This window comes from Myotis yumanensis, unplaced genomic scaffold (assembly GCF_028538775.1).
Source record: "Myotis yumanensis isolate MYYU_CA2020_CCGP unplaced genomic scaffold, mMyoYum1.0.hap1 SCAF_3, whole genome shotgun sequence".
NCBI lineage: Eukaryota > Metazoa > Chordata > Mammalia > Chiroptera > Vespertilionidae > Myotis > Myotis yumanensis.
Window position 1 is genome coordinate 210448965 of NW_027223754.1, and position 14973 is coordinate 210463937.

The 14973-nt window shown below is 46.1% G+C and overlaps 1 protein-coding gene across 1 annotated transcript; it reads right to left on the minus strand.

Moving 5' to 3' along the window:
- Positions 1 to 6889: 6889 nt before the first annotated feature.
- PHF5A (PHD finger protein 5A) lies at positions 6890 to 14540 on the minus strand. The gene is made up of 4 exons (XM_070411207.1): positions 14341 to 14540; positions 13909 to 13932; positions 13289 to 13455; positions 6890 to 7531 (listed from the first exon to the last, which is right to left on the minus strand). The coding sequence occupies exons 1-4, from the start codon at positions 14390 to 14392 to the stop codon at positions 7442 to 7444; spliced, it is 333 nt and encodes a 110-aa protein (XP_070267308.1). The 5' UTR covers positions 14393 to 14540; the 3' UTR covers positions 6890 to 7441.
- Between the last annotated feature and the right edge of the window lie 433 nt (positions 14541 to 14973).

The following is a 14973-nucleotide window of genomic DNA, read 5'->3' on the forward strand; positions in this document are numbered from 1 at the left end:
CCTTAGCAACCCTGCGCACGGATCCGGCTCCCGCCCGGCGTGATGCGTCCCTCCGCCCGCGGGGCGGGGCCGGCCGGGACTACTTCCGAGCGGGCGGGCGGCGGAACCCCCTGGTGCTGCCGACGCGCGGGCACCTGGCGCCCCCCTGCCCCCCCGCCCTGCGGGGCCGACCCTGCCCGGCACCCAGGTCCCCGCTCCAACGTCAGCGAGGCCGCCTGCCCTGCGCATCGCGCCGCCGCCTCGTAGTCATGTCCTTCAGGCCCCAAACCACTGAGATCCGCTCGTGGTGCAGGCTGTGTCCGCAGGTGGACAGCGGGCTCCTGGAGGGCAGGGTCCTGAGCTGGGACCGCGCTGCCCGCTTGGGGTGTGCTGGCTGCGGGGCTGCTGCGGTGAGCACGGCTGTCGGCGGCCCGACACTCGCCCCCAGGCCGCCTCGGCGAGCCCCTCCAGCTCCGGGCGACCGGCCGTGCGGCTGCCCTCGCACCGCCGTGACAAGCGGCGGGGGCGATGGGAGGGGCGAGGAGACGACCCGAGCGCTGGAGACGTTTCGGGCTTCATCCCCTCGGCTTAGCCCGGCTCTGCGCGCTCGTGCGTCCTCAGAGGGCGCGGGGGACCGGGAGGGAGAAGGGGGAGGCGAGGGAGAAGCCGGACGGCCACGGAGAGCAACCGCCTCTGGCGCTCCGTTACCTCGCGGCGGGGCCCGGCCCTTCTGCGGACGCCCCCGCTCTCTCCCCGGCTGGTGACCCGCCGGGGGGTGGGTGGGTGGGTGGTCTGCGCCGGCCAGGCCCAGGGGCGCCGGGGCGCCGGTCCCGGCTGTGGAGCGCCAGCCGCGCGCTCGCCTCCTGCCCGGGCCTGGCCACGCGGCTCTGGGTCACTGTGACTTGGTGGGACCGGAGTGCGGGGAGGGAGGCCGGTGCCCTGTCCGCTGCTCCCCTGTCCCTCCTTTCATCGCCCATTCCCCATCTCTCCCACCCCGACTTTTATTCTCATTACAGACAGTTCCAGCCCAGCGCAGCCGCCAAACGCACGGGGGGTGGTGAGATCCAAAAATTTCCAGCTACGAACAGTGGGCATGTTTCCCCTTGATCGTTCTTTTCGGCAAGGGTCGAGAGCAACAGCAGCGCGTGGGTCTAAACGCGCTTTCCTTGACTGCAGCAGAGAAACCCCGAACTGGAGCAAACTCCACGGCGGGGCAGGGAAGCGCGAGGGAGTGGAGCCCGGAGCCCCATCCCCCTACGAAGCGCTGCAGCTCTTGGGGCTCCTCCAGGGACTACTTGCCTCGTGCGTCAGCGAGGCTGAGCGTCACACACACGCCCCCTCCGCCATACCCCCCTCCCGCCCCTTCTTCTCCCTCCCGCTCCACCTCGCTCCTTTCCCCTCCCTTCTTTGCCCTGTTCTCCCCTCCCTCCTCCCTCCTGCTCCTCTCTCCTCTCCCCCCACCCCGACCCCGAGCCTGTTCCACTCTGGGAGCGGCCCCGCCCACCCACGGGGTTCAGAGAACCGAGCGGCTAAAAATATAACTGGTGTGTTAGCAACAGCCTCCCCATTGGTCGGTGAGGGTAGAGGCGGCATCTGATTGGGTTTTCGAGCCAACCGCTGGCACGAAGGTTAGAGACCCGGAGCCCAGAAACACAGCCCTGGGGAGAGCGCGCATTTGCGCAGCGGAGCATCGCGAGCGATGCTGGTATTTGTAGTAATTTATTAGAGGCAGCAATGGAAATGGTAGGGTTTGAATCCCGATTCTGCCACCAACCATGCTATCCTGATTTAACGGCAACAAATGTCTTTACATCATCAAACCTGTTTTCTCATCCTTAAAATGTAGATCGTATGCAAAGCTTGGCTCAAATAGTTGCTATTCTTAAAGGTAACCATTCTGGCCAAGTTACACTGTGCCGAGTTCTGTGTGCATTTCCCAGTAGGAAACCTTGCAAGACAGAATGATGAGAAAGGTGAGGGTGAGCTGAAAGGAACTCTCCTAGGGTATCTAGGGTACCTCGGGAAGGGGGTGGGGGGCGACCATACAAGCAGATAAAGGATGGAGGACTGTACCATTCAGTGCAGGCTGAGCGAGGGCACTGATGTCTGGAAGGCAGGCTTTGAATTCGTGTGTTCATGCTTTTACTCGACTCTCTCCTGCACTGCTGGGAACAGCAGCCCCGAGCAACATCACTGAAAACAAACGCAGAAATCCAGCCTCCTTCGCAAATGGGACCCTGGATAAAGGGTTAGCATGTCAACAGGAAAAGCAAACAGGGGGAAAAGGTAACCACCCTTCCTAACTGATGTCTCCACTTACTAGTACTAGTATGATGTGGCGAGGAAGACGCTTTTTCTCTTCCCAGCATGATTTCATCTTGCCAGGGCTTGTGAGCGGAATCCCTAACCCAAGCATTCCACAGTCCCTTCCCGTTTTGAATAATCATTCCCCGAAAAGCACACAACCATGTTTGAAAACGGCGAGCTTCGGAAGTAAGCATGTGCAGAGGGGAGAGGCGGGGCAGCTCCCCTCTAGGAGTAAGCAAGTTATGCCGGAAGCTTTGCTGCTCTGACAAGTCAGGCTGGTCATTAGTGCCAATTAACTCTCAGGGGTGAGTGACTCATATACACATGCCAGGGCGAGAAAATTTGCAGTTTCTTTTCAGTTATCCAAGAAAACAGTTCCTCAATTTGATTCTTCAGAGCCACTGCCCCAGCAGGGCAGGAGCAAAAAAAGCCACGGCTGAAACTGGCTTTGGAGGAGTGATTGGATGCAGGGCAAATGACTTGCAGTTCATTCATCACAACCAATGTGAGTGAATTCTAGTAAACAAGTGAACCACCTTTTTTTTTTAAATCCTCACCCGCTGATATTTTCCCACTGATTTTTAGAGAGTGGAAAGACAAATATCTGAGAGAAACACATTGATTGGTTGCCTCCTGCACATACCTCAACCAGGGCCCCGGCCAGGGAGGAGCCTGCAACCAAGGTACATGCCCTTGACCTGAATCAAACACAGGAGCCTTCAGTCCGCAGGCAGAGGCTCTGTCCACTAAGCCAAACCTACTAGGGCTGAAACTGTAGTATTTTAATAGAGTAACTGCATTTTAGTCTTGGTCGTGGCAGACAGGCCATTTGGAATAGAGTTGATAACTGAAAAACTGGGAAAATATGGGAATTGGAATCCTTTTTTTTAGGCAGAAAATTCCAACCAAGGCAAAGAATCTTTCACCTTTACTAGTACATCGTAGCTTCAAACTACTATTAAACAGCTGCAGGTCAGAACAGAGTGAGTCTCTCTGAAATGTAGTCAGTTCAGTTTGATTCTCTGAGAAGTTAATTTTCTTAACTTAAAAGCTGCTACTTGGCAGGCCAACGTCCACATCTGGTGCATGTATTGGCTTGGCACAGACTAACACATTAAAAAATTTTAAATGAGTTGACATTTAAAAATTGGAAGACTGCACAAAGATCTTAATTAGCCACTTGTCTTTAATTCAAAAGATCTGGCAACACTGGGCATTCAACCTGGCAACTGGAGTTGCATGGCAGCCCTCTCTCCTTTAAAACAGGGCCTGTGCTCTTGATTCTCCCAAGGTCCCCATCACTCCCTACTGTCTCCCAGACCGGGAGGCCAAAGGTCACGTAACATTTATCATCATGGTTGGGTTATTTTTCTTACACTCCCTCTTTCAATCAATTATATTATTCACCCAGACTCCTGAGTTTGTGACCCCGTTTCCAGTTCAGTGTAATTGTTTGAGTGGCTGCCTGTTGTGTGCTCTGTAGTGGAGGGAGAAGCAAAAGGAGCTCAGGGGTCTATGATCTAATTCATTGTTTTTAAACTCTGGGTCATGACACATTATTGGGGTAATGAAATCACTTGCGTTTAATGGATTTCAGCCAGAATCTTTAGACAAAAAAAAAAAAAAAAAAAGAAAATGCTGGAGTGCAATACACACAGTAAATATTATTTCATGAAATTTTTGTTAAATGTATATACTAGGCATGAAAAGAGTCCAAGTGAGAGATAGTTGTGGAGTATAGAGTATCTGGAAGTATCCATGACATATTGGGAGCTTAGAAGGAAGAGGTACCAAGTTGGCTGGCTGATGTGAAGGTGGCTGGCTTAGTTCAAAGGAAATCAAGACAACAGGGAGTGTGCAAGGAACATCCCTTCAGCTGCCTAATGAGGAGCACAGACAGAAGTAGAGGAGAACCTTGGGGGCAGGGAAGAGAGGGAACCATTTGGAGGACCTTCAGTGCCAGGACTTACATGTTTCCCTGTGGAGAAGCAGAGACCCACTATAAAAGAACCACCATTTATGTAAAGCCTTCCCAGTAAAGGTCAGGCTCGTACAAGGTCGAATTTAATCCTATGACCCAAAAAGGTAGGCACTATTATCCTTGATAAGAAAAAAGCACAGAAAGGATAACTGACTCACTAAAGGTCAATAGCATAGCAGAAATCAAGGTCTGATTATAAAGCCCACACACTTCTCATGTTTTTTTTTTAGCAAGAACAATGTAATAAATGCAATGTTTAAATATGTGTACTGTGTACTTGATAAACTGGAAGCAAGACACCCATCCTTTCTAGAATCTAGAACTGAATATTTAATAAAATTGAAGACCATTCTGATTTTTTGTGGTCATACACAGATCATTATTCTAATTTTCTTCACAGAACTGTATACTGTTGGTTAAAATTCAGCTTGTAAGCCATGTTTTCCCACAGAGAATTTGGTACTATAATTATGCTAATTTTTACAATTGAAAAAAATTTTTCTAAAGTCCAAGGTAGACAAATATTAATTAAAATCAAACCACTGCCCGGTCGGTGTGACTCAGTGGTTGAGCATCGACCCATGAACCAGGAGGTCACGGTTCAATTCCTGGTCAGGGCACATGCCTGGGTTAAGGGATCAATCCTCAGTAGGGGGCATGCATGAGGCAGCCAATCGATGATTCTCTCTCATCATTGATGTTTCTCTCTCTCTTGCTCTTCCCCTTCCAATCTCTGAAATCAATAAAAACATTTTTAAAAAAATCAAAACCATTTACTTTATCTCAGGTGTTTTTAACTCATTCATTGTATTGTATTGTTCTTTTGGTATCTGAGAGAAACAGGATTATGAAATTAGGTGAAAGAGGAGTAGAGTTCAGAGGAATTCACTGGGCTAAGGGTGAACTTGCCCCATTGGTGATTAGTGTGGAGTGTGTATGCCCTCTGATATCCTACTGGGCATTAATCTTAAGTTTCCTTGCAAGACCTTTTACAGGCATTCACATGGAGAATGACAGAGCACTTAAGTTGGTGTTTTGTTGAAATTAAGGAGTAGCTTTGGAAATATTTGTAGATGCAAGATATTATGTGGACCAGGGTGGTTAATAAGCAAAACATTTTGACTCATATATTAAAACTAAAATTACTATAGAACCAATGACACATAATTATAATCTGAAAATGATCTGTCCTTTGCCACCTTACATATTGTAACAACCCACACCTGATGTTTTAGAACTGCTTAGAGAGCTCCCCAAACACATCATCCCAGATTGTCTTGCCCCACCCACAAAGGCCCTCATCTGCCCACCACCTGCCTTTGCCTTTATGTTCAACATGTTTCAAAGCTCAATGTATTATCTGGGTTCTTTGACTTCAATTGTTTATTCAATATGGAGCACCTGCTATCTGCTGCACAGACCAAGAGTTGGTTCCTGCCGCCACAGAACACAGCCTAGTAGCAGTCAATAATTACCAAATGCTATAAACAAAATGCGTATGGTGCTATGTAGAAGTATAAGGCGAACTGACTTAGATTGGGGGTCCAGAGAGGCATCTTTGAGGAAATATTTAGCTGAGGTCTGAAGGATGAGTAGGAATTAGCTGAGCAAGACTGAGAAAGCACTGGAGAGGGATTAACAGCACTGAGGAGGGAAGGAGAGCAGCAGCTTCAGGAGCCGAAAGGAGCCCCGTGGCTGGAGTGCAGGGAACAGGTGAGGTGGCAAGGGCCGAGATGGGAAGCCTTAACACGGTCAGTGCCCAGCCTGTTTTGTCTTCCGGACGGGAAGTGTAGTGCCAGTCACCGCTTTAGCCCTGTGACCATGACCTTCCCCTAGCCTTCCTGAGGTGCCCCAAGCACGGCTAAGAACCCTCCCTTTGTGCATCCTAGGGGTTACACTGGAACTGTTTCTGGCAGGCTCCTTTATTAAATTATTGAAGGCAGAGATTATCTTAATTTAATTTTGGACACTCAATATATCACAAGTAAGAGTTTTTTGTTAATCCAAACCCAAGAAGTCAGAAGACTCATTTCTTTCCTTGACTTTGCCACCAAGTTGTAGCACAACCTTGGGCTAAGACCCTGGATCCTCTGGACGTGCAACCTTTTCCAAATCGATGGTGTCCAAAGGCCTACTTGACTAGATGTTGCAAATTATGAATGTACCTCCTCAGGGTAACTTGCTTATCATCTCTAGTGGGGACAAAGTACAGACAGTTGAGTTAAGGTCAAGTATGTCTGAATTTGCCCTTAGTCCGTTATTTTTATATGTTTTTATGTTTATTTTAAAAAATCCTTAATGTGAGTATATATGCACTTTATGAAACAAATCAACTAAGTTCAGTTCTCCTGACTCATCAATTTGAACACATTCTGTCACATTCCCTTCCCCATCATTGGAAGCTATCTATTCAGTTCAAAATTAAAGTTGGACAGGAAAAATAGTTTCTAAAAATGACTTTGGTTCACCTATAATGAAAGGCATGAATAGTTTTGAATTTCTTCACGTAGTAATAAGATCCTGAGGTGCTCAATGAATCCCAATACTTCTACTCTGAATCACAAATTCCTGGGTGACTAAAATAAATTCCTGGAGTTAAACTTAAATTAGATGGTGCTCAACTACCAGAAAATAAACACCTACTTTATTAATACAATAGCAACAGAAAGGGTTTCCAATTTCTTAGAACATGAACCAGCACCACCTGGTAAGTGTTACAAGATTAAACACCCACATTTATTGTTCCAAGAGCTCCTTACCACACTGCTGATGTTTCATCAAAGACAACTACCATCAGAGCTGCTGTTAGATCACAGGTAGTTTTATAGTCAAAAGATCACTGAAATGATATAATTTCTGTTTTAGAAGCTCTTGGTGTAGAGAGAACTTGTCAATGTGGAAAAAAGAGTCTTGCTTCTTGAATTCAAGAAAAACCATGAACTAATCTATCATTTTTTTCTCTGATTTAGTCTGCCAGAGCACTCTGTGAAGAATCCTTTTCCATTCCTACCACCTTATCTGGGTGAGAGGAGAGGAAAGGGTGGAGAGGTGCCAATGTACTAACAGGCAATTCGGGCGATGTTCTGCACTCCGCTCCCTTTCTGTTGGCAGTAGTAGGCGTCTTTTCTGGCAGCTGCAGCAGCTTGATGAGGGGAGAAAGAGGTCACCCACCAATCACCTCTTCTTGAAGCCGTATTTTTTTCGTTCATAGAAGAGATCTGTCTTAGAGCTCCCCAAATTGACAATCTTTGGGCAACCATCTCTCTGGAAAACAGAAGAATAGAGAAGTTATTAAAAGTCCTTGAGCCTATGTTGAGAGGGATTTAATATAAAAATAACTTTTGGATTAGTGGTTCAGCCATTCATTTTGCTATTTTAGTTATCCTATTCAATCAGTTGTCAAGAACCTACTAAGCACCTAGAATGTGCCAGGGCCTGTCTACCCTCAGTCCGGTGTCTGCACTTACAATGCTGGGTTCTTAGCCCACTTCGGTTGCTAGTAACTATGATATAGTGAGGTAGGATCTAAAACTCTTAAAATGTCCAAAGGGTTTTCTTCTAGTGAAAGGTAAGATAAGGAATAATCATCTTCAGATCAAGCTCTCTGGTTCTCTTCCACTATCCCCCCAAAAAAGAGTGAATGTGCCCAGCTGGTGTGGTTCAGTGATTGAGCATCGACCCATGAACCCAAGAGGTCACTGGTTCAATTCCCAGTCATGCCCAGGTTGCGGGCTTGGGCCCCAATAGGGGGCGTGCAGGAGGCAGCCAATCGATCAATGATTCTCCTCATCATTGATGTTTCTATCTATCTATCCCTCTCCCTCTAAAAATAAATAAAAACACACTAAAAAAAAAAAAAGGGAGAGAATACCACCAAGGAAAATATCTAAAGACTATTAGGAAATACCTTCATTTTAAATATCACAGAATACTGGGTTTAATGTGTCCTTATTAATTCACTTAATTTGACACATGGTCTTGGGGGAAGAGTACTCCTGTGCCAGAGGTGGCTGCTGACAGTCCCTACTCTGATGTGTAATGACATGCCCCCTGACCATTTTGTGAGCCTGAGTGGTTTCAGTGAAGCCCTGGGAAGCTGTGTTCTGCAGAAGTGACGACTCCATTAGTTGATGTGGAATGATGGCAGGAAAACTGGGGGAGTTGCTACTGGAAAAAACTTTCACAGATCTGATGATTTCATTTTATCCATGCCAAAGGTTGTTGCTTCCTGTGACATTGGGCTACAGAATGAATCAATGAAGTCCTTAAGACATCTCATTTCTAATTCAGCTGATTTCTTTTTCCAGGGACTAATAGCAATACTACAAAAATATCTGAAAACACACAAAGCCAACACTAACATTTCATTATTTTCTAGAAAATATATAACCCGTATTACATTGAGAACTACCATCTGTGGAGTTTGGTGTGCTGAGGGAGCCAGGCTGTGGGCCCAGCCCCATCAATGGCTTGCTAGGTGAGCTCTAGTAAGCTATGTACTCTGTATTGTAAGTTCTCGTACAAATGAGGGGACAGCTGCCTTTTCCTGGCTTAAAGTAGCCTGACATTAAAACACAACAGTGCTCTAAGACTTTAGAGATGCTATGAAATTTTGTGGAATTACGATAACCTGTTTAGGCTTATTGTGCTATACTGACTTGTGTGACTGTGGGCAAGCCCTTCTTTTGGACTCATATTCCTCAGTTGTAAAGTAGGTAGACTGGTTAACGTTTACAACCTTGTACTTATCTAGCCCTAGAGTCCTGAGAGGTGCCACACCAATGTGTGCAGTTCCATTCTCACTTGTAGCCTAGGTCAAGGCGGTAGGTTCTGGAGCGAGGCTACCTGAATTTTGCTAAGTTATTGACCTCCCTGTTTAGTCACATATAAAACTGTTTAGTACATATAAAATTATTGCAATGGTAAAACCTACCTCCTAGAATCAAGAATCAGTAAATATACTTAGAACAATGCCTGGCAGATAGTCAACTCTTAGTAAGTTATAAGAAGTTGCCAAAAACAAATATCAGCAATTTCCTAATGGTTCAACACACACACACACACACACACACACACACACACACACACACAGCTTCTATATATTTTTGTGAAGATAAGACTACATATTTTTTAAAAGTTTGGAAACCAATGCCTTGGATTATTAGATCTTGGGGTTTATGACATTTTTCTTATTGACTCACAGGTTTTCTGTTTTCTTGCCTAAATTCCTGTTTTTTATTTTCTACATATCTTCCATGGGTCCATGGTCGTTCCCAAATTCTACCAATGTGAGAGGTGAGGATGTGGGAACTGGAGGGAACTGGTTGGCTTATGTTGGAATGCCTGTGAATGGAGAGCATGGAAAGGAAGATGGAAGGACTGTAGAGAAAAGTTGGAGGATGCTACAAGAGAATATTTGTGAGTTGAGCTAGGACTTCTTTTAAAAAAAGTTTTTATTGAGCCCTGGCTGGTTTGGCTCAGTAGATAGAGCATCAGCCTGCGGACTGAAGGGTCCTGGGTTTGATTCCAGTTGGGAGCACATGCCCGGGTTGCGGGCTCGATCCCCGGTGGGGGGCATGCAGGAGGCAGCCCATCAGTGATTCTCTCTCATCATTGATGTTTCTCTCTCTCCCCTCTCCCTTCCTCTCTGAAATCACTAAAAATATATTTTAAAAAATGTTTTTACTGATTTGAGAGAGAGAGGAAGGGAGAAGCTGGGCTTCTGTAGCAATCACTAAGGAGAATTCAGTGTCTTTGGGTTTTTTCCCTGAGGAGGGCGGTGTGTCAAATCTAGTTTTATGTCAGGAAGCAAGCTACAAAAATTACCCTGTACCAGTTGATGAAAACCCAGTCAGGACTTTCAAGTAAAACTTTAAAACTAACACTAATCATGTACCAAAACAGAACATACCAAAGGGAAATACATATAGAACTGAAAGGAAGGAAAAGGCAACTTTTAACTGCTCTGATGTTCGCTGAAATGGGGAGAAGAAAATGGTAGAAACTGCACGAGTGAGAGGCACATACCTTACCACCCTAACAACAATATAGTGCGATGGTGGAGTTAAGTGCTTTGAGTTAGACCATGCATCCTCAAAGGGGACAAAAACATCCTTGCCATTACAGTGGTTTATGACCTAAAGCTCCTCCTTATGCAACAAAAATCTTATTCCTTAGTACTTAATTCCTCTTGTTAAGGAGAACATTTAATTTAAATTTTAACTTTTCTCCTGGGGGGAGGGGGCAACAATGAAAAAAAAAAAAAGTTGAGAAATACTGAGTTAGATAGACCTTGAACCAAGTTGCCTAACACGTCTAGCCCTTAATTTCCTCATTTATATCACACAGAATTTGTGGGGAAAAGATGTTCAGCATAAAAAACAAAAACAAAAAACACAAAACCAACAACAAAGGGGGCATCTATAATACTTTCAACAATAAAGATAAATTTAAAGAAAGTGTTTCAAAAAAAATGTTCTGCATAGTACCTGGCACATAGCAAGAACACCATAAATATTAGCTATTTTGTTTTCTGGTTGGGACAGCTGAGGAAAAGGGTAAGTAAAAGGAGTAAAGGAATCAAGGGTTACAGGGAATCAAGATGATACTGCATTAGAAGAAACTACAAATTAGTCCTCGGGCAGCAACACCCACAGGCACTATCCCTGACGCCTGAGCATTCTCGAAGCTTTGAAAAACTAGATAGAACACCCAGCTTAGTTTATTGGTCTAATTCCCTTAAAAATGATGAAAGTTGCATAAAGAGAACTATAATGAGGGTTAAATTTTAACTTTCCTCCTTGGGTTGTGGGAAAATTTCCGCATAGGAAAGTCTTGGGCCCTTAATCTATATGGTGATCTGTCAGCCTGAGAGGCTGGATCATGTCACTGGACTGCTTTGGGTTCCTTGGAAACAATGTAAGCTGGGTGTCGTCTCAAATATCCTCAGAACATTCCTGTACAATGTGAAGCAGGGGAAGGGACGTCTAGAATAATGCTCAGGGACAGAATGAGGCACGAGGATTCAGAGGTATCAGGTCACACACCACATGCAGATGAGTCAGAGCAATTAACACCTATTCAGCACTCTCTGGCTGAAAGTTTATGCCGGAGAACAACTCTAGCAACAACCATGAAAAAGTTCAAGAAAATAATGGAATCTTTAGCTAGTTTAAGATTTTTTGTACTTTCCTCCTCACTGCTGTTGTCGTACACGGTTTCACTACTTGTAGACTATAAATAATTACCCAACGCCTACTATGTACCAATCTGTAGGGGGAACGCCTATGGATAACTCATAGGGATAGCACCAAAAATGTGTCCCACCCTTACACTACATGTCGGGCACTGTACCAGGAAGTGGGGAAGATGAGATACAAATACACAAACCAAGGTCCTTCCTCTAAAGGAGTGGAACCTAGGTGGGAGATCAGAGCAGCAGGATATGATGTGACAGCCAAAGGTACTTATGGAATTACATTTGTCATCCTTTATCAACGACCCTTCTCATTTCCCTAAATAACAGAAGACTTAAGTAATAAACAGTCTTATCTGGCCTGACATGTCACACTTACTGGGGGTAGACAGGATCCACATACATAGACTGCTGAGGTGGCAAGGTTGTTTCTCCTCAATACAGGCACTTCCTACTAAAAAGACTTACAAAAGGACAACCTGGGGTAATGGGGACCCCACAAAGTTTAGCAGATAGTCTCGGTTTGCCACTTATTAGTTGGTTGAGGGACCGTAAAATGGGGATAATAATAATTCGTATTTAACAAAGTTATTGTGAAGAATAAGGGAGAAAACATCTATAAACTACTCTTTGCTCGTGGGAATATTAAGAATTATACATTTCTTGCTTTATCCTAGATTAGGTAACCAGATACCTTCTATTAGCCTATTGAATCACACTTCCTCTTATTCTGTCATAAGAAGAAAATAAGCAGATTCCTGGGATTTCCCTCCCAAGAAGTCTGCTAAATAAAATCGGTAAAACTAACCCTGGCCGGTTGCTCAATGGTTAGAGCATTGGGCCACACATGGGGGGTGTTGTGGGGGGGTGTTATTGGGTTTGATTCCCACTCAAAGGCAAGCTGGATCAAATAGGTTTGATCCCCAATGCCCAATGTGTCTTTCTCACATCAATGTTTCTCTCTCTCCCTCTCCCTTCCACTCTCTCTAAAAATCAATGGAAAAAATATCCTTAGGTGAGGATTAACAAAAAAAGAAAAACAGTAAAACTCACCCTTACTATAGAACTATAAGCCCTCTATCTTGCATTTGGTCCAAGGCGTTGAACAGCTAGCCACTGCCACCACATAATGTCAGGGGCCAAAAATGTCAGGAGACAGAATCACAATCAATTCGACATTATCAAACCAAGAAATTCTGTAACCTCTTAAAGCTGAAATCAACCTGAATTGTCCCCAATTCAAATGTCACCACCTCCACCCAAGCAGTCCTTAATGATAGTATTACTGAGTGGCTGTTACACACCATGTACTCTGCTAGGACTTACAAAATGCAGGGTGTTGTTTCTGAATAAAAATAATCAGAGACATCAAAGGAATAGAGTGAGGGTTCTCCAAATTGCCGGTGTTGACAAAGATTTGCTTCTCTTGCATTTTTACCCTCGACGGAAAATAACTGCCTTTTATCGGACTACACCCAGTTTGGCTCACAGAATTTGAAGAAATTATAACCTAGGTGACTAGCTGACCATAGTAATCTCTACAGGCTATAGGAGTTTGCCACGGTTGGCAAAGTTTTTTATTTTTTTAATGTCTTCATTGATTTCAGAGAGAGGAAGGGAGAGGGAGAGAAAAAAAATATCCATAGTCTGCCTCCTTCACGCCCCCTACTGGGAATTGAGCAGTAACCTGGGCATGTGCCCTGACCAGAAATCAAACCAGCCACCTCCTGGTGCATGGGATGAAGATCAACCAACTGAGCCACACAGGCCAAGTGGCAAAGTGTTTTTAAATAAAAGATCAGATGCAAAGCTTAGAATACACTCACATCCTTCTCCTGGATGGTGCACTCCTTGCAATAATAGGCATCAGAGACGCCCGGGCCTCCACAGATCACACAGCGCCCCTGATAGGAGCCGTAGTTACACTCATCACATATGCGCACCAGGGTGCAGGGACGCACATAGGAGTCACAGATCACACACTTGCCATCACCTGTGAGAAAAAGAGAACAGAGTTATGTCCACTTGCAATTCCTTGCCCTGCTCCTGTGATGGGGAAAAACACTAGTCTCCTCAGACAGTGACTTCAGGGCCTTCTACTTTGGCATTACAAAACCTGGCTTCCTTAGTGTTCACCTCAACCCCCACAACACATTGGAAAAAGCTAATCGAGTAACAAGTAAAGAGCTTAGAACAGCATCTGGTAGGTGGTAAGTCCATATAAATGATTGGCAAAGACTGTGTGTTGGAGATGGGGTCAAGCTACTTCCTATCCACAGCTACAGATTTTCTCAAAACCTGAGCATAATAGTGTCTAAAACGTGGAAGCTGGGGGAGGGAGGTGGAGGAGGCCTTGGGTGCACATGCTTCCAGGAACATCTACTTGCTGGCTCCACAGAAACTGGGTGCTAGGGGTGGGGTGTCTGGGAGGGCGGATTCCACTTACATTTTTCACAGAGTCTTCCGATGGCTGCAAGAACAAAGACGGAAAAGAGTACAATCAGAATTACGATTCTGGCGAAGAGGAGAAAAACATCCTCGAGTCTGGGGCGGGAACAGAAGCAGGGACTGCAAGGGGCGATTTCATCCACCTTAATCCTCAAATTTTCCAAAGCCGCACCTTCCTGAAGCCCCTCCCAGGTCCCGGACCGGGAGTTTCTCCGGACCCCACCCTGGCCACCCGCCCCCGGCTCCCAGCACGCGCGTCCCCGCCCCCTTTTCGTCGGAGTCCAAGAACCTGCGCGCTCCTACGCTACCCGCCGCGAGGCGGGAAACGTGGCGCCTCCGAGGCAAGACCTTGGGAAGAGATGGAGCCCTGACTCCCCAACTCCTAGGGCTACCCCCACCCGGAGAGCCGCGGCCATGGAAGCTGTCTCACCAACACCAGCCTGCTTGCGACAAAAAATCAAGTCCGGGTGATGTTTAGCCATAGTTGGCGCTCCAGCCGGCCACCGGAAACTCCGGGAACTTCCGCCCGACCTTTAACCCCCGTTGTTCCTGCCTCCTCGTCTCCGGGATTGGTCCTCGAGGCTTCTGTCGGCGTTCGCAAATTTGGCACCAAGCCCCGCTCATTCTCGCGCGATCTAACCCCTACGTTCCAAACACTAGTTTCCGTTGTAGCGGGCGGCCGAAGTCCCAGCAGGCCCGTGAGTCATAGAAAATTGTCTTTGCCCTATTTGGATGAAAGAGACAACCTGAAGTACAAATAAGAAATTTGCACTTTGCCCTGGCTGGTTTGGCTCAGTCGTTAGAGTGTCGGCCTGCGGACTGAAGGGTTCGGGGTTCAATTCCAGTCAAGGGCACATGCCCAGGTTGCAAGCTCGATCCCCAGTGTGGGGCATGCCGGAGGCAGCCGATCAATGATTCCCTCTCATCATTGATATTTCTCTTTCTCCCTCGCCTTTCCTCTCTGAAATCAATAAAAAAAGGAAATTTGCACTTCGACAAGACGTCTTTGTCGGGTATTTACTCCTACAAATGTTGTTATGCAGATTTCTCCCCTCTTCCATGT